The following is a 20,705-nucleotide window of genomic DNA, read 5'->3' on the forward strand; positions in this document are numbered from 1 at the left end:
AAATAACTCCACAGTCAAATCTATAAAACACAGGTATTTAAAAGTCCAGCTTCTATCCCTTTTTCTCATCCTATTCTGTCCTGATCCTTATATGTAAACATTTAAACAATATAAAGATACCCACAAACACGCAAATACATTTACATTTATTCCATATTTTTATATCTGTATATATGTGTGTATATATACACACAAACATTTCTTTTCTTTTTTTTTCAGACGGAGTTTCGCTCTGTCACCAGGCTGGAGTGCAGTGGCGCGATCTTGGCTCACTGCAACCTCCGCCTTCTGGGTTCAAGCGATTCTCCTGCTTCAGCCTCCCAAGGAGCTGGGACTATAGACACGTGCTAACATGCCCAGCTAATTTTTGCATTTTTAATAGAGACGGGGTTTCACCATGTTGGCCAGGATGGTCTCAATCTCTTGACCTTGTAATCCGCCTGCCTCGGCCTCCCAAAGTGCTGGGATTACCCACTGTGCCCAGCCAACATTTCTCTTCTTTCTTAAACAGTAGAATACACATTTCCCTGCTTTGCTTTTTTCACTTAATAGTAAGTATATCCAGAAGATCACTGCACAATATAGAAAGATGTCATCCACGCTTTTTTTTTTTTTTTTTTTACAGCAATATGCAGTCCTTTATTTTTAACCTTTACTTCTTTGTTGTAGCTATGACTCTTATGTACTGCACAGGGTTAAATTCTGCTTTATTAGCAAGCCTGAAAATTGTCTGCTTTTATGAATTAACTTTTGATATAACTGAAATTGTTCTCAGTTCTGTTCTTACCATCCTGTCTTATTTATTCAAGCTTTTACATAAATAAACCAGCGGCAGATTATATTTTCCAAAGATGCCTGCATGCCACATGCTCTTGCACACTGTGACCTTGCAATTTCCCCATCGACAGGTGGAATCTAATTCCCCTCTCCTGGAATCTGGCCTAGTGCTTTGGGTCATTTGTATGCCAAAAAATGTGAAAGTAATCCCGTATGACTTTCAAGGTCAGATTAGAAGAGGCCATGAAGCTTTTGCCTGGTTCTTCTGTAATGCTTGTTCAGTGGAAGCCAGATACCATGTAACAAGACTGTTCTAAAACCACCATACTGCAGAGGTCACATGATGGTGCTCTGAGCCCAAACTTCCAGCCAGTACCACCAACACGTAAGACAAGGAGAGCAAAGCCAAACTGGGCCCTCCAAAGCAGCTCATTTGCCACCTAAGTCCCAGTAAGTGACCTCAGTTGATGCCAGAAGGAAAACAAGAACCATCTGGCCAGAATCCTGCCTGAATTCCTAACCTACAAAACCTATTAAAAGGCTGTTTTAACCTATTAAGCTTGGGGTAGTATCTCATGAAAGCAACAGTAACTGGAGCACAGTCTCACTATATGGTTTGTTCTTTTAAGTGTGTGTGTAACAATTCAGACACGCTTGTCCTTTTGTTCTAATGGCAAACTTTTGTTTGGCTTTTGTCTTTTGGTCTCCTCCTACAAGCAATCTTCCCAGATTTGATTGGAAATACTATCCTTTTATATCCAGTTAAAAACTTTAAAGCAATTAGGAGGCTTATTCTGCTTTCATATTATCCTCAAATTCTGTCCCCATTTTCTAATAATTGTACCTTATCAAAATTGTCAGAGCATATAGCTTTTTCATATTATATACTCTCTTCCTTATAATCTTCTTCATTAATGCTAACACCAGTCCTTATGTCAGTATCCCTCCTCCTATCATTTTGGATGTCTGCAGGTTGTTCTCTCTCCCCAGGAAGTGTTTAGACGAACACTATCACTCTATTTGTTGATACATTTGATTCCAGTTTTTATATATGAAAGTCTGTTTCATTCAGCTTCTTCCTTTATTGAGTATGTTCACTCCATTGTCTTCTATAAACTGAGAACAACGGAATTTTCTTTCTTTTTCTGCTGGGGGAGGGAAGTGGAATTCCAGATATTTTTTTCCTTTAAATCCTAATCATTTTATTATGGCATTTTGATGTGTAGTTTGAAATAACTTTTTTAATTTTAGAAAAGATTTCTTGTTTATGCATTTTCTAGCATTGTTTTGGATTTCTTCCTAGGAGACTCCTATTGCATGCATGTTGAATATTCTTTACCTACCTTCTATACCTGTCACTTTCAAATCTTTTGTTTCTTCTTACTAATTTTTTTTTTTTTTTTTTTTTTTGAGACGGAGTCTTGCTTTGTCGCCCAGGCTGGAGTGCAGTGGCGCGATCTCGGCTCACTGCAAGCTCCACCTCCCGGGTTCATGCCATTCTCCTGCCTCAGCCTCCCGAGTAGCTGGGACTACAGGCGCCCACTACCACGCCCGGCTAATTTTTTGTATTTTTAGTAGAGACGGGGTTTCACCGTGTTAGCCAGGATGGTCTCGATCTCCTGACCTCGTGATCCGCCCGCCTCGGCCTCCCAAAGTGCTGGGATTACAGGCGTGAGCCACCGCGCCCGGCCACTAATTTTTTTTAAAGACTAGAGCAATCACAAACTGTTTTTCCTGAACCATTCGACAGCAATTTGCCTTCTTGATGTCTCATCATCCCTGAATACTTCAGTGTGTATTTCCTACAGATATTTTCCTATATAACTACAAAACCATCAAAAGTAACATTAATACATTACTACCATCTAATGCTCGGATCCCTATGAATAGTCACCAGTAATGTTCTTTATAGCAAAAGGATCCAATTCAAAGTCATTTGTTGCATTTAGTTGTCACGTCTTTTTAGATCTTTGAGTCACAGCAGTTTCTCAGTGTTTCCTTGACTTTGTGACCTTAATACTGTTGGAGATTACAAGTCAATTGTTTTGTAGAATATCTCTCAATTTGGGTTTGCCTGAAGTTCCCACACAATTAGATTGAAGTTATCCAACTTTGGCAGGAATATCACAGATGTTATGTTCTACCCAATACATCTGTATCAGGTGGTACACAATTTTGATTTGTCCCATCACCAATGTTATTAACTTTAATCGCTTGATTAAAGTTGTGTCTGCCAGGTTTCTCTACTGTAAAGTTACTTTTCCCTTTTGCAAATAAATTACTGAAACTGTGTACAATTCTCCATTCTCATCAAACTTTCAATTAATTCATTTATTTATATGAGTAAAAACTCATTATTTCCTACTTTATTCAGTGGGTTATAATCTGCCATTATTATCACCAACTGAATGCTGAAATTGCTCCTGATTTGGCCAGTGAGAGTCCCTTGAAGTTAGATTCTGGGTCCATTTGACATGTCTCCAACATTCCTTGAGTACTTGCTTGTTTTCTGGCAAAGGATATTATAGAACAATCTAGCATTTTCTTTGCCTGACTCCTGGGGAATCTGCCGTTTGTCAAAAAAGCCTTAGTAATTTCAGTGGGAAATAATATTTGCAAGGCAAGATCTGGATGCTAGGTGCTCACTGCTCTTGGGGTGGCACTAGGCTCAGGCCGTCTCAGTGGGCAGAGCCAGGGAAAATAACATACACACAGATACATACACACTGACGTAGGTATTTATGTTTACATTTGTATCAATGGAAAACCATCCCTTCAAACCAATTTCTTCAGTTCTAATCCAGTATTACAGGATTCATATTTAAGTTTTCTTCCTTTCCATATTTGTAACTCTCTTCTCAACAGTGAAAATTATGAATAACAATAACCTAACATATATATTAATTTGGTCAATCTGAATTTGAACAGCCATCCACTTCCCTGACTGGGCTCTGAGCATTCCCATATGTGCTTTCCTCACCAGCCCTCAGGCTCTGACTCCTGAAACCAAGGCATTACCCTGCATGGAAGCCAACCTCATGGGTAAGTCCAATGGGCCACCGAAAATCTCCTAAACCTCTCCAGATGTGAGGTGTAGATTAAACTATTTTTCTCTGCTCTGCCTAATGGCTTTAGGACTAAATTGATCAAGTTGTAGAAAGAGAAGGTCTATTTTTGCTTTACAAATTTTTCTTCTTTTTCACCTTCTTGGTTTAAGGAAGTATGTATGTCTCTTCTAGTCAAATTTAGTTTTTAAAACAATGTTTTTATTTCTACTAATTTTCTGAGTTCTATCAACTTATTGATGTTGTTCTTCGACATACTCTATCATTTTTCTTTAACTTGTTTCGAAATATTAATTTTATTTTACACTAGCTTCATAAACTATATGTCTTTCTGGTACAGCTTGACTGTGGAGACATTACGCTAATCCTTATTTTCACTTTTCAAATAGGTTTCCGTGGATTTGATTGTGATCTTTTCCTATTGCTCATTTTAATATGAAATTAGTTTTCCCCAACTTTTACATAGGAGTTACGAGTCAAGATAGGTTTTCTAACTTCACAGCTCTAGAACTCTCTATTTTGTTGTTTCTTTCAAGTGTTTAAAGACATGACCTCAGACACTGTGAGATTTCCTGAAACTTTACTTACCCCCATTAATCTGAACCTTCTGTTTCCTTTGGCTCTATTATCCCTATCCTACTCAATTTGGATTTTATTCCCAGCAGTTCTTCCTTAGTGTGGGGCTTTAAATGGAAAGGGAACTACAGCTGGTTAACTGTGTCATAGGGCCCAGACTGCTCGTGGCCCCTTCATATCTTAGTGTAGATTCCTTGCACTCAACATGCAGATTGTACAAAAACTCTTATAGTTCACTTGGTGTTCTCAAATTTACCTACTGCATTTTCTTGTGAGGACTGGTTAACATTGGGCTTCTCCTGTTGCATCCCCTTGCACAGATGCTGATATCAGATGGTCTTGTAGCTGTTAATACCTTGTTTACATCAGCTTATATTTGGGGTTCATAGGATATCTTTCATCTTTTTGTCTAGTTTTATTGTAGATTTTTAACAAATTTTGGTTTGGCTTTCCTAATTTTTTTGAGGGAGAGGAGGAGTTTTGGGCGATTCAGTTTTAAATCTACTATCTTTTTTTGTACTTTCTTTCTTTTTTTTGAGACAGAGTCTTGCTCTGTCATCCAGGCTGGAGTGCAGTGGCGCGATCTCGGCTCACTGCAACCTCCGCCTCCTGGGTTCAAGTGATTCTCCTGCCTCAGCCTCCTGAGTAGCTGGGATTACAGGCGTGCACCAACACGCCCAGCTAATTTTTGTATTTTTAGTAGAGACGGGGGTTTCACCATGTTGACCAGGCTGGTCTCGAACTCCTGACCTTATGAGTCGCCCACCTCGGCCTCCCAAAGTGCTGGAATTATAGGCGTGAGCCACCGCGCCCAGCCCTCTTTTTGTATTTTCTATTAGTCTCACTGGTTTATGTTTCTATTATTTTACTTCCTAGAAAACAACTAGGAAGTGATGACTTTTCAATATTACCTTTGTTTTTAATTTTACTATTTTAAATATAATTTATTTGTATTTCTGTATAATTTTATTTTTAATAAAGGCTATGTTTTAGTTTGAAAAATACCTGAAAATTTAACCGGCTCTCCCAAGCCCGTACGCTGTTGCTCTTGAAACAAAAGAGACTTCTGTGCTTCCTTAGCCCTGAGTTCCTAGTTTCCCTTCATGTTTTGTTTGCTAATTCCTTAAAAGTTCTGCAATGCTTTTTAAATAAGATGTGTATTACATTTCATGTAGCATTATTAGTTTTTAGCAATTTTGCTGATCTGATTAATAGAAGTCCTAGTGATTTAAAATAGTCTACATTTTAGAAATTTAAAAGCTTTCTGTGTAAAAAGAACACATTACTTTTTAGTGATGCAGAAAAATATTCTTTCTTAATGAGTAACTAAGTTACTACAAAGCAGTTAACATAGTCTCAGATATTAAAAATTTAAGATACTGAAGAGCTAAGTCAATTCCTGATAATTTCTTAAATTTGTGATCTATTTCTTTCACTGTATTCAGATCTTCATATTTATAGTCTTTGCTTAGAGTCTTCCCACCCGCCCCCACCTCGCTGTTGCTCAGGCCGGAGTGCAGTGGTGCAGTTCTGGCTCATCGCAGCTTCTGCCTCCTGGGTTCAAGCGATTCTTGTGCCTCAGCCTCCTCAGTAGCTGAAATTACAGGTATGCACCACCATGCCTGTTTAATTTTTATGTTAGTAGAGACAGAGTTTCATCAAGTTGGCCAGGCTGGTCTTGAACTCCTGCTTTCAAGGGATTTGCCTGCTTTGGCCTCCCAAAGTGTTGGGATTACAGGCGTGAGCCATTCTGCCTGGCCAAGTCTTTGTCTTACTCTTAACAATTCCTCACAGCTACCTTTCTATATGTTTAAAACATACTTCGGCATTTTAAAGTTACTTTTCCTTTAAACCTTCTATTTCATTTACCTACTTAAGATTCCTACCTTTTCCTTTTGTTTCAGTCAATTGATACTTTTAGTCCTATCAGTCTCCACATTTTACCTATCCTGTGTATATTTTCGTAAATACTCCCACCAACATATTTTTGTTTTGTTTTTAAGGTTTTTTTGGAGACAGGCTCTTGCTCTGTCATCCAGGCTGGAGTGCAGTGGCACGATCAAGGCTCATAGTAGCTCTGACCTCCTGGGCTCAAGCAATCTTCCTACCTTAGCCTCTCAAGTAGCTGAGCCTACAGGCATGCATCACTATGCCCAGCTCATTTTTAAAATTACTTGCAGCGACAGGGTGTCCTATGTTACCCAGGGGATCTTCAACTCTTAGGCTCAAGTGATCCTCTTGTCTCAGCCTCCCAAAGTGCTAACCACTACACCTATTTTCTTAAATTTTTATTTTGACGGAAGAGTTTCATCCCTTTTCTCAGTTAAGTCATTTACATTCCTCTCCTAGAATTACATCAAAACTCAGCAAAGCTACAATTTTACATAAGAGATTTTCTCCAACATCTCAAAAATTCCTGTATCAAACCATATTTCTTGTCATGAAACGTATTAGGAGGTATCTGAACTGCTGGCTACAAGTTAGTATGTATATGCTTATACAAGGAGAGATATTTAAAAGCTGATTTTTTCATTTGATATCCCCTTTCAAATTTTAACCTTTGTTTTCACCCCCACACTAGAAGTAAAAAGTGAGGAAGGGGTATGGGGGAAATTGGACTTCCTCAGTCTCTTCTTAACATGCAATCCCTATAAAGAAAAACATTCATTTATAACTGTAATAAAATACATTAATTAAACACAGATATTAAACCCAAGAGAAACAATTCTCAGAGGATGGATACTATAAATTGGCCTAAAGAAAAAGGGAAACTATTTTTAAGAAGGCAAGTTAGTTGTTTTAAGTACAATAGCTCTCTGGCATACTCGGAGGATTAGTTCCAGAACCCCACGTATACCAAAAGCCGTGCATATTCAAGTCTAACAGGAGGCCTTGTGGAATCTGACAGGCATATGGCATTTTCTATCCCAGTTTGGTTGAACAGCACGTGCGTTTAAGTGGACACTCGCCGTTCAAACCTGTGTTGTTCAAGGGTCAACTGCAGCACAGGCGCGTAGAAAAATACAGCAAGGGAAGTGGGAAAGCAGGAGACTGAAAAAAATTTTAATTACCTATCTACTACTGAAAATGATAAGAAATGACAAATGTCTGCAAATAAATGCCACTAGTCCACTGCAATCTTCCCAGATTATCTCCACCTCTTCTCCCTTTGGTTGGTATAAGAAGTAATAATGAAAATAAAGTCAGAACACTGGGTGTTAGAAATCTACCTTTGTAACTCAAGATTTCAATCAAAGCTTTGAAGCGCAGAAAAGTTAAGTGACTATGGCCTAAACTTTCTAGACTTTGGTCACTTGCAAAATAGGGATTATGCCACCAAACAGTTTTTTTCTTGTGAAAACAGAATATGTCACAAATGTAAGACCTAAGCAATGGGAAAGAGAAAATAAATTTAACTTATATATTGAGTTTAATTCTTTCCAATTTATTTCTTTTATGGTATTATTACAATATAATTAATGCTTTCTGAACAAAAGATTGAGATATAAGCTCTGAAAGTTGGCCTAATACTCTTGAGGAACAATAAGATTAAATATTTGAGGTGAGAGATTCCAAGAGTTTAATGAGTAGTTGAAAGAGTAAGAACAGGGTATGGAGACCCACCCAGAACCCCAGAGTTGCCACAAAGATTATTTTAAGCTGAAGATATCTGAGATTCAACAGATGCAGGAAAAAAGCCTTCTCGGAGTTTCTCTAATTTGACTAAAAGGTGCAGCTTCCGAGAAATGAAGTTACCATAAATACCCTCTGAGGAGTCTGATGGCCCCGAAGAATGGAAAGACCAGTCATACCAGTTTAGACAAATGTCATCACAAACTTTATCCCTCATCTCTTCTCCTGAAAACTTGTCTTTCCTGAAGAAATGTATGTTTTTCTAATAAAAGCTGTTTCTTCCTCCTTCCTTTCCCTACTAGATTAGGTATACAAGCTTTTAACTTCATCCACAAGCTAGCTACAGTATTTCTTCTGTTGCCTCTTGCATCCATATACAAGAAACTTTTTTTTCATGTTAATCTGTTTTTTTTTGTCAGTTTACTTCACAGGCCCGTTACTGAACATACAAGGGTGGAGGAAAAGGTTTTTCTTCGCTTAAAAGAGGCTAGAAGAAATCTTAACCGTTTAACAGTTGTGTAACTAGCAAATTACTTAGTCTCTTTATGGAAGAGCTTATTCAACTATAACGTAAAACGGGGATAACAGTGCTTACTTACAGGATTATCTTGGGAATTAAAAGAGTTAATAAACATAACATGGTTCGTACCATGCATGGCATACAGTTTTACTATTATATACTATCACAAGAGATTTTTTTTTTCTGAGACAGAGTCTCGCTCTGTCGCCCAGGCTGGAGTGCAGTGGCGTGATCTCGGCTCACTGCAAGCTCGGCCTCCCGGGTTCACGCCATTCTCCTGCCTCAGCCTCGCGAGTAGCTGGGACTACAGGTGCCCGCCACCACGCCTGGCTAATTTTGGTTTTGTATTTTTAGTAGAGGGGGGGTTTCACCGTGTTAGCCAGGATGGTCTCGATCTCCTGACCTCGTGATCCGCCTGCCTAGGCCTCCCAAAGTGCTGGGATTACAGGCGTGAGCCACCGCGCCTGGCCAAGAGATTCTTAAATTATAGGAAGTATTTGATAAAATTTTATAACTTTGGGATATGGAGTCCAAAACGAGTATAGTATTATATTTCCAGTTCCCATGTTCGATTATTTTTATTTTTATTTTGAGATGGGGTCTCACTCTGTCGCCCAGGCTCAAGTGCAGTGGTGAGATCACAGCAATCCTGCCTTGGCTGGGACTACGGGTGCGCACTACCACGCATGGCTAATTAAAAAACTTTAAAAAAAGTTTTAGTAGAGACAAGATCTTGCTATGTTGCCCAGGCTGGTCTTGAACTCCTGGGCTCAAGTAATCCTCCCACCTAGGCCTTCCAAAGTGCTGGGATTAGAGGCCTGAGCCACCACGTCCAGCTAATTTCTGATAAGGATTCTCCAAAAAGATTAACAGTAAAGGCCCCCAAAGTGAATTATTCCTTGCCTTTGGAATTAATAAAACTGAAAGGAGTTAGAAGATAATGTTCCTTCATATGTCTTGTAGAGATTATTTTTTCTCATAATCAGAATCCAAGTCAAGAAAGTTCAAAGTACACAAGCTGAAAAACCCATAAAAGTACTTTTTTGGAAGACTAATAAGGCAAGCCATAGATCCTAAAAGATAAAAAACTTAATTCTACCAAAAGCTTACCTTTGTCTCTATCTGTCTGTCTTGTATGTATATATATAAGATTATCAACAAGGCAGAGAATCCCAAGCCTTTAGGAAAGATACTAACTGCGAGATGCTGATTATCAGAGCATCGGATGACTCCTTTTGTACTTCTTAAAATCTGATTTGTGTTAATGTTTTTGTGTTGTGTGTGCGTGTAGCTAATCTGTTACTAAGCTTTGATGCTTTTCCCCACCTCTTATTATCTTTGTATGAATGTGAGGCTACTTTTAAATTACTTATTACTGGGGCTGGGGGCTGTGGCTCACGCCTGTAATCCCAGCACTTTGGGAGGCCGAGGCAGGCAGATCACCTGAGGTCAGGAGACCAGTCTGGCTAACATGGTGAAACCCCGTTGCTATTAAAAATACAAAAATAAGCCGGGCGTGGTGGCAGGTGCCTGTAATCCCACCTACTTGGGAGGCTTGAACCTGGGAGGCGGAGGTTATAGTGAGCCGAGATTGTGCCACTGCACTCCAGCCTGGGCAAGAGAGTGAAACTCCATCTTCAAACAAACAAAAAAAATTACTTATTACTTTGCTAGATTTTGCTAGAGTAGCTATTCCAGAAAGTCGAGGGGTGCAGGAAAGATAGAGGCGCAGGACATTTTTACAGGTTTTAAAACCCAAATACTGTCACATTATCTGATCCTACAGAGGCAGGCTGCTTTATCCAAATATGGGTCCTCTGCTTTTCTAAACCAAACCACATCATGAGTGGCTTCTGCTCCAGCCTGCTCACTCCACTTCCCAGGAGGCTTGCAATAAAAAAGGGTCATGTTTTTATACCTCAAAAATGAGCCTCTCATCTTTAAGAGGTGAAATTTTATACCATATCCTAAATTTGTGCCATCACAAACATTCTCAACATTCCATATTTTAACTCTTCCCCTCTTTCCGTGTGGCTTCTGCAAGACCTCAGCTGCTTAAGGAGTCTTTACCTCTACTTGGTTGTCCAGGTATCATACCTGCCTTCTTAGTTTTAGTTAATATTAAGTGAAGTTGTGTGGGTAGGAGCATGCGTGTATGTTTTGTTTTTCTTACTGCTTTTGTGTGTTCTGTGTGTTTTGAGGTTAGGGAGCAGATATTAAGTTACCCGTAACCGTACCTAAAAAGTTTATATTCCTTACAAACATATAAATGAGAGGCTGTCTATAATACTAAGGAACCAGTGACTGTAACTTGGCTTCCATATAGTGTACCTACGGGGTGGAATATGTTGGCCAGAAGATAAAAGTACAACATAGGGTCCCACTGGCAGATTTGTTTCTCACAAAAATTAACAAATTGACATTCTGACTTCATACATTAGTCCCTATTGTTTGGTTAATGTGAATTAATATTCAGAATTTACTCCCAATTAAACAAATTTTCCCCTGTTTAGTTACTGAGCCTAAAAGGCCAAGGTTTTACTAGATTGATAGAACCTCCCATACTTAAGAAAGACCAAGCAATGCTCAACATGCTGCTTTGATCAGCTAAAAAACATACTAGATTAAAAAAGAAATTCTGCTTCAAAAAAGAATAAATGTAATTAGTTGATAAATTATAGAATTACTCATTTAGCTCCTTTACTCACATCATCTTTTCCTTCTTCATCATGTTGTTTATGAGCATCAACAAATATGCTATGTATTCTTTTGGGTATTTAAGCTTTCTAAATTCCACTGAGGTTTTATTGGAGATGTGGTTATGCTGATGTACACTAGAGTCTTACATATGTTTACTATGGAATGACCTCAAATTCTCCATCGCCACCTTCTTCCCCCAGGAACTTAGTAAAGTCACATCCACCATACTTCACCATCTAGACACACAGTATACTCCAAACTTGGCATTCTTCTCTTTATTTTAAATAGCGGCAGTAACAGCTATTAGAAACATGTCTTAAATCTTGATATTAATAATTATAACCTAATTCAAAAGCTAGAAAAAATCTGGGTGACCTAATTTTTTTGGGCATTGTGACTATATCTGCTTATGGTTTTTATTATTTTTTCAGATCAATAAAGTAGTAAAAGGGACATTAAAAGCTATGTCTTCAGTTACAGAACAGATTTAAAAAAATAAACAGTTAAATTAACCCACATAATGGGGTTATGTGGGTTAAGCTTGTGGATGCCAGCTCCCACATCATTAAAAAATACTTTTGGCAGGGTGCAGTGGCTCACACCGGTAATCACAGCACTTTGGGAGGCTGAGGTGGGTGGATCACCTGAGGTCAGGAGTTTGAGACCAGCCTGACCAACATGGAGAAACCCTATCTCTACTAAAAATACAAAAAATTAGCCGGTGTGGTGGCGCATGCCTGTAATCCCAGTTACTTGGGAGGCTGAGGCAGGAGAATCACTTGAACCTGGGAGGCAGAGGTTGCGGTGAGCTGAGATCGCACCACTGCACTCCAGCCTGGGCAGTAAGAGTGGAACCCCGTCTCAACAAACAAAAAACAAAAACCAAAAAAACAAACAACTTTTGATCTGGAAAAAGAACTAGGTTCAGACTAAACAAATACTAGATTAGCAAATCAGAAAAAAAGCACAAAAAAGGAAGTTAAGCTTGGAAGTTAAACATTATTAAATATTAAAGAGGAAGAATTTTAAAAACTAAAATAAGCAATAACTATAGACAATAAGAATGTTATTACCTTCAGGTCGATATTGTGCAACAATTGTGACAGCCTGGCCAGCATTTTTCAATGCAGCTGCTGCCTGCTCATGACTAGCAGCTCTGAGGTCAACACTGTTTACCTGTAAATCAAACCAAATCTTAATTTGGGAGAAAAGAATCACTTTGATTAGAAATCACAATAGTCTATTCTTTGAGTAAGCATGTATTAAAAAATTAGTTGCAATAACTTTACCACTAAAATGTTTCTTGTTCTGATTGACTAAAAATATATTGTGTAGTAAAACAAAATATTATCATTCAAGGCTATTTTATTTACTAAAACCACCTTGCTTAATGTCAAGTTAGTAAAACCAAAACATTTTCCCCTAGAAGGCTGGGTATCAATCCATTGGGAAATGTACCTTAATTTGAGAACCTGAAAAATCAAGTGGCATCATTTTGCACACTTTATTTTACTAGGAACTCAAGCAATGGGAGGGAAAGTCATTTTGCTTGTAGCATCCATTTACCTCCTGCCACATTCTCACGCCTACTGCTCAACTCAGTTCCAATTATTTTTCTTCCTGTACAAACTAAAACTTCCATTCTTTTGGTATAATAGGAAAGCTATTATTTAGAAATATTAAAATAGCTCAGATTTCAAGGACTGATTTAATTAGAATAAATGTTAATTAAATGAACCAGGAGTTATTTTTTGAATTAAGAGCCCTTCCTTAGGTGAAATAATTATCCAATTCTACCAGTAGGTACAATCCTACTCCAGAAGAAGAGGCAACTTAATTCTTATTTCTCAAAGGTTACCAATACTTTGCGCGCATATATACATATATAGTGCAAGGTACATTATCTTAAGAGATTGTTCCCTTTCCACAATAAGACAAACTTAAGAGGACATTCATGGAAGCATTATACTTGAATGTAATAAACTTTAAATACCGAATTAAAAAAAATTAAGAAGCAACAATGAGTACAATACGGCAATGTTCAGGACCTTCACTGAAAATTTTTGGAAAGGAACGATCATCATGCAGTTTTTACATAAAAACTTGTTTTGTTGAGAACTAATCTAAAATCTGTTAAAGATCACATATCACTTTTAAAAAATTTGACTATGAGCCCAGAAATTCTTGGGATCATAAATTTACATAAAGAACATTTTAACCATATAAAGATCTGATGTTTTATATTATCTAAAAAGAAACCATTATGCAACTAAATTTAAATACATACCCCTTGAGGCTGGGCATGGTGGCTCACACCTGTTATCCCAGCACTTCGGGAAGCTGAGGTGGGTGGTTCACTTTGAGGCCAGGAGTCTCAGACCAGCCTGGCCAACATGGCAAACACCTGTCTCTACTAAAAATACAAAAATTAGCTGGGCATGGTGGTGTGTGCCTGTAGTCCCAGCTACTCAGGAGGCTGAGGCATGAGAATCACTTGAACCTGGGAGGCGGAAGTTACAGTGAGCTGAGATCACACCACTGTACTCCAGCCTGGGTGACAGAGAGAGGGACGCTCTGTCTCCAGCCAGCCCCCCCCACCCCCCTCAATGAAAACCAAGATCTAAAATCCATAACATAAACAAATGTAAACAATGTGGTTATTAGACAGTATCTCCAGCTGATGATGGCCATATAAAACTCAATACAATGTATAAACAGTTCTACTTAGTGCATAAAGAAAATCCTCCGAATTCCTGGGAGAACATATCAGGCAAGAAACATAAAGAAAGACAGATTTTTCACAGATTATTGTAGAGAAGATTAAGAATGCTAATGAATTATTTCTGTGCATCAAACTCTTTTAAGAGCATAATTTGTTGAACAAAACTACATATTAAAGACTTTCCAGACTATCACTGAACATTTCGATTGAAGATACATTATTAAGGATATTTTAGAAGAAATTCCAGTACTGAGAGAGAGATTTGTATAAATAGCCTTAGAGTCACTTTTTTTCTTTTACACCAACATTTTTAAAAATGGAGAAATAATTCGCATACCATAGAATTCACATTTTTAAAGCATATAGTTTAGTAGTTTTTGGTATATTTGCAAGTCTGTGCAACCATCATTACCACCTAATTCCAAAATATTTTCATTACCCCAAAAAGAAACTCTGTATCCACTGACAGTCACTCCTGTGTCTCCTCTCCATCCCTGGCAACTACGAATCTACTTTCTGACCATACTGTATATATACCTATATATACCTATTCTGTATATTTCAAATAAACGGGATATATAATATGTAGCCATCTGTGCTTGGCTTCTTTCACTTATTTTCCAGGTTCATCCTTGGAGCATGTATCAGCACTTCATTCCTCACTATGGCTAAATAATGTGCCACTAAAATCCATTAAAAATGGATATAGTGGCCAGGTGTGGTGGCTCACGCCTGTAATCCCAGCACTTTGGGAGGCCAAGGCGGGCGGATCACAAGGTCAGGAGATCGAGACCTTCCTGGGTAACATGGTGAAACCCTGTCTCTACTAAAAATACAAAAAAATTAGCCGGGCGTGGTGGCAGGCACCTGTAGTCCCAGCTACTTGGGAGGCTGAGGCAGGAGAATGGCGTGAAGCTGGGAGGCGGAGCTTGCAGTGAACAGAGATTGCGCCACTGCACTCCAGCCTGGGCGACAGAGCAAGACTCTGTCTCAAGAACAAAAAACAAAAAACAAAAAACAAAAAAACAAAAAACAAAAAACCAAACCAAAAAAAAAAAAAAGGATATACCACTTTCGTTGATCCACATCCTTAAATTTATACTTAAGTATTTTATTCTTTTTGATACTATTATAAATCAATGTTTTCTTTGTCTATCCTGCAAATTTAACTGAACTCATTTATTAGCTTGACAGTCTGTTGTTGTATTTCTTAACATTTTTTCTATACAAGATTATGTCATCTGCAAACAGAAATAGTTTTCTTGCTTTTTATTCTGGTAGCCTTTTTTTTTTTTTTAATCTTGCCTAATTTCTAGAACCTCCAGGACAATGTCGAATAGAAGTAGGAAGAGCAGATACCCTTGTCTTGTTCCTGATTTTAGAGGGAAAGCTTTCAGTCTCTCACCATTTAGTATGATGTCAGCTATAGGGTTTCCAGAGATACCCTTTAACAGGCTGAAGTTCCCTTTTATTCCTAGTCTATTTAGTGTTCTTATCATGAAAAGCTGTTGGTTTATGACAATTGCTTTTTCTGTGTCTACTGAGATATCATGTGCTTTATGTCCTTTGTTAAGATGGTGTCTTACTTTGATTGGTTTTTCTATGTTGAACTAACCATGCATTCCTTGAATAAATTCCATTTGGTTATGGTACATCATCCTTGTTCATGCTGTTGGATCCAGGTTGTTATTTTGTTGATTTTTACATCTATATTCATATGGGGTATTGGTTTGTAATTTTTTCTTCTTGTGATGTCTTTGGTTTGGTATAAGGATAATACTGGCCACACAGAATGAGCTGGAAAGCATTCCTCATGCTTATTCCTTTTTGGGGAGGAGTTTGTGAATGATTGGTGTTAATTCTTTAAATGTTCGGCAGAATGTACCAGTGCAGCCATCTGGTCCTGGGATTTTTGTGTTTTGTTAGTTTTTGATTACTAATTCAATTTCCTTACTTGTTTTAAATCTATTAAAATTTTCTATTTCTTCTTGAGTGAGTTTCAATAGTTTATGTCTTTCTAGAAATGTATTGGTAATTAGAGTATATAACTATAAAATATATACCATCTATGACTACATAATGATATACTATAAATGTCTTTTGCCTTTAGTAATAATGTTTTTCTTCAAGTGTCCTTTGATATTAGTCATATTAGTACAGCCACGGTAGGTGTCTTTTGGTTACTTTTTGTGTAATGCATCTTTTCCACCCGTTTACTTTCAACCTTTTTGTGTCTTTGAGTCTAAAGTGTCTCTCTTGTAGACCCTGTATAGTTGGATTCTGTTTTATAATCTACTTTATCAACATCTTTGGCCTTTTAACTGGAGTGCTTAATCCGTTTATATTTAATAACTGATAATGTAGAATTTACTTAATTTGGTTATTTGTTCTATGTCTTTTCTTTCTCTATTCCTCAATTACTGCATTATTTTTATATTAAATAGATATTTCCTAGTGTACCATTATCATTCCCATGTCATTCATTTTACTACATATATTTGTTAGTCATTTTCTTAGTGGTTATCTTGGATTATAAGTACAAATTTAAAGCCAGATGTGGTGGTTCTAGACTGTAATCCCAGTGACTCAGGTGGCTCAGGCAAAAGGACTGAAGCAGGAGCATTGCTTGAGTACAACACTTTGAGGGCTGGCTAGGCATCACAGTGAGACCCTGATCTCTAAAAAAAGAAAGAAAACAATTCAGCCAGGTGTAGTGGTGCATACCTGCAGCCCAGCTACTCGGGAGGCTGAGGCACGAGGATTGCCTGAGTAAGTTTGAGGCTGCAGTGAGCTATGACTGTGCTACTGCACTCCAGCCTGGGTGACAGAGTGAGATGCTGCCTCTAAAAATAAATAAGTAAACAAACAAACATTTTATAAGAACCTAGTTTCTTTACCCGCCTTGTGGTGTTGTCATATTAATTTTATGTTTATACAATGCATGCACATCAAATTTGTAATTATTGCTTTATTCAGTTGTTTTTAAAATCAGGTTGGAGAAAAAAAGAGTTGCATATAAAACAATACCCTTTTGTTGTTTTATATTTACCTGTGTAGTTGCCTTTACTTAGGCTCTTTATTTCTTCATGTGGATTTGAGTTACTCTCTAGTTTCCTTTCATTTTAGTCTGAAGGATTCTCTTATTTCCTATAGGGCAGGTTTTTGAGAGATGAACTCCTTCAGCTTTTGTTTATCTGGCAATGTCCTGATTTCTTCTTTATTTTCAAAAGATAGTTTTGCTGGATATAGAGTTCTAGTCAACAAAGTTTTTTTCTTTTCAGAATTTTGAATTTGTTATTTCACTGCTTTCTGACCTCCACGGTTTCTGATGAGAAATCAGCTATTAACCTTGTTGAGGATCCCTTGCACGTGGTGAGTCATTTCTTTTTGCTACTTTCAATATTCTGCCTTCGGCTTTAGACAGTTCGATTGTAATGTGTCTATGTTGTAGATCTCTTTAAATTAATTCAACTTGGAGTTCACTGAGGTTCTTGGATTAATGGTTTTAATCAAGTTTTAGAAGTTTTTGGGCGAGTATTTATTCAAATATTCTTTCTTCTTTTTTCTCTCTTTCCCACCTTTCACATACTCCCATTATGTTGGTAAATTTGATAGTATCCCATAGGTCTCTGAAGCTGTTAATTTTTCTTCATTCTTTCTTTCTTTGTTATTGTTCAGTTCTTCAGCATCAAAATCTCAATTGACCCATCTTCAAGTTTGCTGATTCTTTCTTCTGCCAGCTCAAATCTGCTGTTGACCTTGTCTAGAGACTTTTTCATTTAAGTTACTGTACTTTCCAACTCCGGAATTTCTATTTGGTTCTTACATATAATTTCTAACTCTTTATTGATATTTTTTACTTGGTGAGATATTGTTCCTTTACTTTCATTTCAGTCTACAGGATGGTTTTCTTTTATTCCTTGAACATATTTAAAATACCTGGTTTAATGTCTTTGTTTAGCATGTTCAATGTCTGACCTTCCCTAGGAACAGTATCCATTGATTGCGTTTTTCTCCCGTATATGGGCCATACTTTTCTTTCCGCTTGTCTCAAAATTTTATGATGAAAAATAGGCATTTAAAATAAATATAATACGGCAACTCCAGATAGCAGAACTGTCCTCTTATCCACGCTTGTCATTGCTGTCTGTTAGTGACTTTTCTTAATGTTATAAAGTCCGTATTCTTTGTTGTGTGTGGCCACTGAAGTCTCTGTCTGGTTAGCTTAGTGGTTAATGACTGAACAGATATTTCCTTAAATACCTGAAACTTACAAATCTTCCACTGTTTTCCAAGGGCTATATGTGCATTTTGGGACCGACCTTTAACACTCCGATAAGCAATTAACAACTGCCTTAAATCGCTTGCACAGAGGCTCCTGATCAGGTAGAGGTGAGAGTTTAAGGCCTTTTCTAGTCTTTCCTGAGCATGCGCACAGCCCTGAACATGTGTGTGGCCTTCTGGTTCCAAGGATACACGGAGGTTTTCAAAGGCCTTATGGAGAATTCACTCCTCCAATTTTCCTTTTAAGTTTATTCATCGGTCTACTATTTCCTAGTGCTTTCAGGGCATTTCCCTAGAGAAGTTCAGTAAGCATTAAAATTTTAAAGTTACTGATGCATATTGCTAAACATAGTGCTGTATTTAACTGCACTCACATTAGGGTGAGCTACTTCCCTGGACTAGCTGAGACTTCCAGTTTTAGAATCAAGACCAAAGGGTTTCCCGACATGGGGCATTCAGTTCTACAACCATGAATGTTCTGGGTGAACTAGGTTGAGTTGGTTGGTCTCACACACTTTAGCACTGTGTCAATGACCTATCTAAAGTGGTTCCAAATGGACAATTTAAAAACGTCTATTACTGAACTCTAGGCTAAACGAAAATTTATTTGGACACAAAGTGTGAAGTGAGGCTCTAAGCTAATTTTATGTCCCTAAATAACTAGGTAATATGTTCAACAATATTAATCTTTTAAGTCCACTCCCTATCACTAACTTTTCCTTATCATACTGTAACTTAAATTACAGTATATTTTACAATGAAGTGTAGAAATTTGAACAGCTCAGCTGAAAGGATTTTGCTAACCGTAAAAATCATGAAACCACTACTCCAAACAAGACATGTATCTTTTCCACCGATGTTCAACTGTGCACTTCTATAGTCAGTCCCAATCACTGGCAACCACTTTCTGACTTACAGCACCACAAGTTAATGTCACCTGCTCAAGATTATCATGTAACTGGGATGATATAGATTGTATTTTTGTTATCTGTTTTGCTCAACATACTTGTTTTGTGTTTCAGTACTTGTTCCTTTTAATTGCTGAGTAGTATTATATTGTGTAAACATACCACAATTTAGCAATTTTCCTGCTGATGGAAACCTGGGTCATTTCAAGGTCTAGATTATTATGAATAAGGCTGTTAAGAATGTTCTTGTCAAAGTGTTTTTGTTGATGTATGCTTTCATTTGTCCTGGGTAAAACCTGGGTGATTAGAATAGATGTATGTTTAACTTCTTAAAAACCTTCCCAAAAGTTCTTGTAGTGGTATACCACTTTACACGTCCACTAGCAGCGAATGAGGGTTGTAGCCGCTCCACATACTCATCAATGAATGTTGTTATTTTTTTCTTTTGTTGTTCAACTAAGTGGGATATAGTATTTCATTACGACTTCAAGAATACCTATTTTTATCTAGGCATAATCAATCTTTTTTAGTGTATAGTTAAGTTTTGGCAAATGTGAATTTCGTGCAGCCACCCACAATCAAAATATAGAACAATTACATCACTCTTATCCAAGTCCCTACAAACCTCTTCACTCACTGCGGTTTGTGCACTTCTCTGATGCCTAATGTTAAGCACCTTTTCATGTGCTTACTGGCCATTCACATATCTTTTGTGCTGTATCTGCTCAAGTCTTTGGTGCATTTTTAATTGGGTTATTCATCTTTTTATTGTTGATTTGTAGGAGATATTTATATATTCTGGATACAAGTAGTATGTCATGTATGTGCTGAGAATATTTTTTACCACTGTGTGGCTTGCCTATTTGGTTTTTTTCTTTCTTTTTTTTTTGAGACAGGGTGTTGCTCTGTTGCCCAGGCTGGAGTGCAGTGGTGGGATCAAAGCTCACTCACTGTAGCTTCAAACACCTAAGCTCCAGTGATCCTCCTGCCTTAGCCTCCCAAGTTGCTGGGACTACAAGTGCCCACTACTATGTCTGGCTAATTAAAAAAAAATTTTTTTTTTAAAAGATGGGGTCTTGCTATATTGATCAGGCTGGTCTCAAACGCCTGGCCTCAGGCGATCCACCTGCCTCAGCCTCCTGAGTTACTGGGATTATAAGCAAGAGTCACGTCACCCAGCGTATTTGGTTTCTTAATGTCATCTTCTTTATGGTTAGTGTTTTATGCATTTTGTCCAAGGAACTGTTACCTACTCTAGGCCTGTGAACATAGTCTCTGATATTTTCTTCTAGGAAGATTATGGTTCTGAGTTTTATATTTAGATCTATAATCCATCTAGAATTAAATTTTATGTCTGGAGTAAGACTGGTTTAGGTTTATAATTTTATATACAGATATCTAGGTATTATAGCACCATTTGTTAAAAAGATTTTCCCTTCTCTATTGAACTGACTTGGTGGCCCTCTGGTATAATTTAAGAAATTTGTCTAATCCATATTTACTAAGATTTTCTTGTATGT

General features: G+C 37.6%; 1 protein-coding gene across 47 annotated transcripts in view; it reads right to left on the minus strand.

Moving 5' to 3' along the window:
- DLG1 (discs large MAGUK scaffold protein 1) overlaps positions 1 to 20,705 on the minus strand; it is a 261,908-nt gene that overhangs the window by 50,169 nt on the left and 191,034 nt on the right. For all 47 annotated transcript variants that reach the window (XM_055382768.2, XM_055382758.2, XM_031009663.3 and 44 more), the window contains one exon: positions 12,345 to 12,447. In XM_055382768.2, the coding sequence (XP_055238743.1) occupies positions 12,345 to 12,447 (103 nt within the window). The remainder of the gene's footprint in view (positions 1 to 12,344; positions 12,448 to 20,705) is intronic.

This window comes from Gorilla gorilla, chromosome 2 (assembly GCF_029281585.2).
Source record: "Gorilla gorilla gorilla isolate KB3781 chromosome 2, NHGRI_mGorGor1-v2.1_pri, whole genome shotgun sequence".
Classification (NCBI taxonomy): domain Eukaryota; kingdom Metazoa; phylum Chordata; class Mammalia; order Primates; family Hominidae; genus Gorilla; species Gorilla gorilla.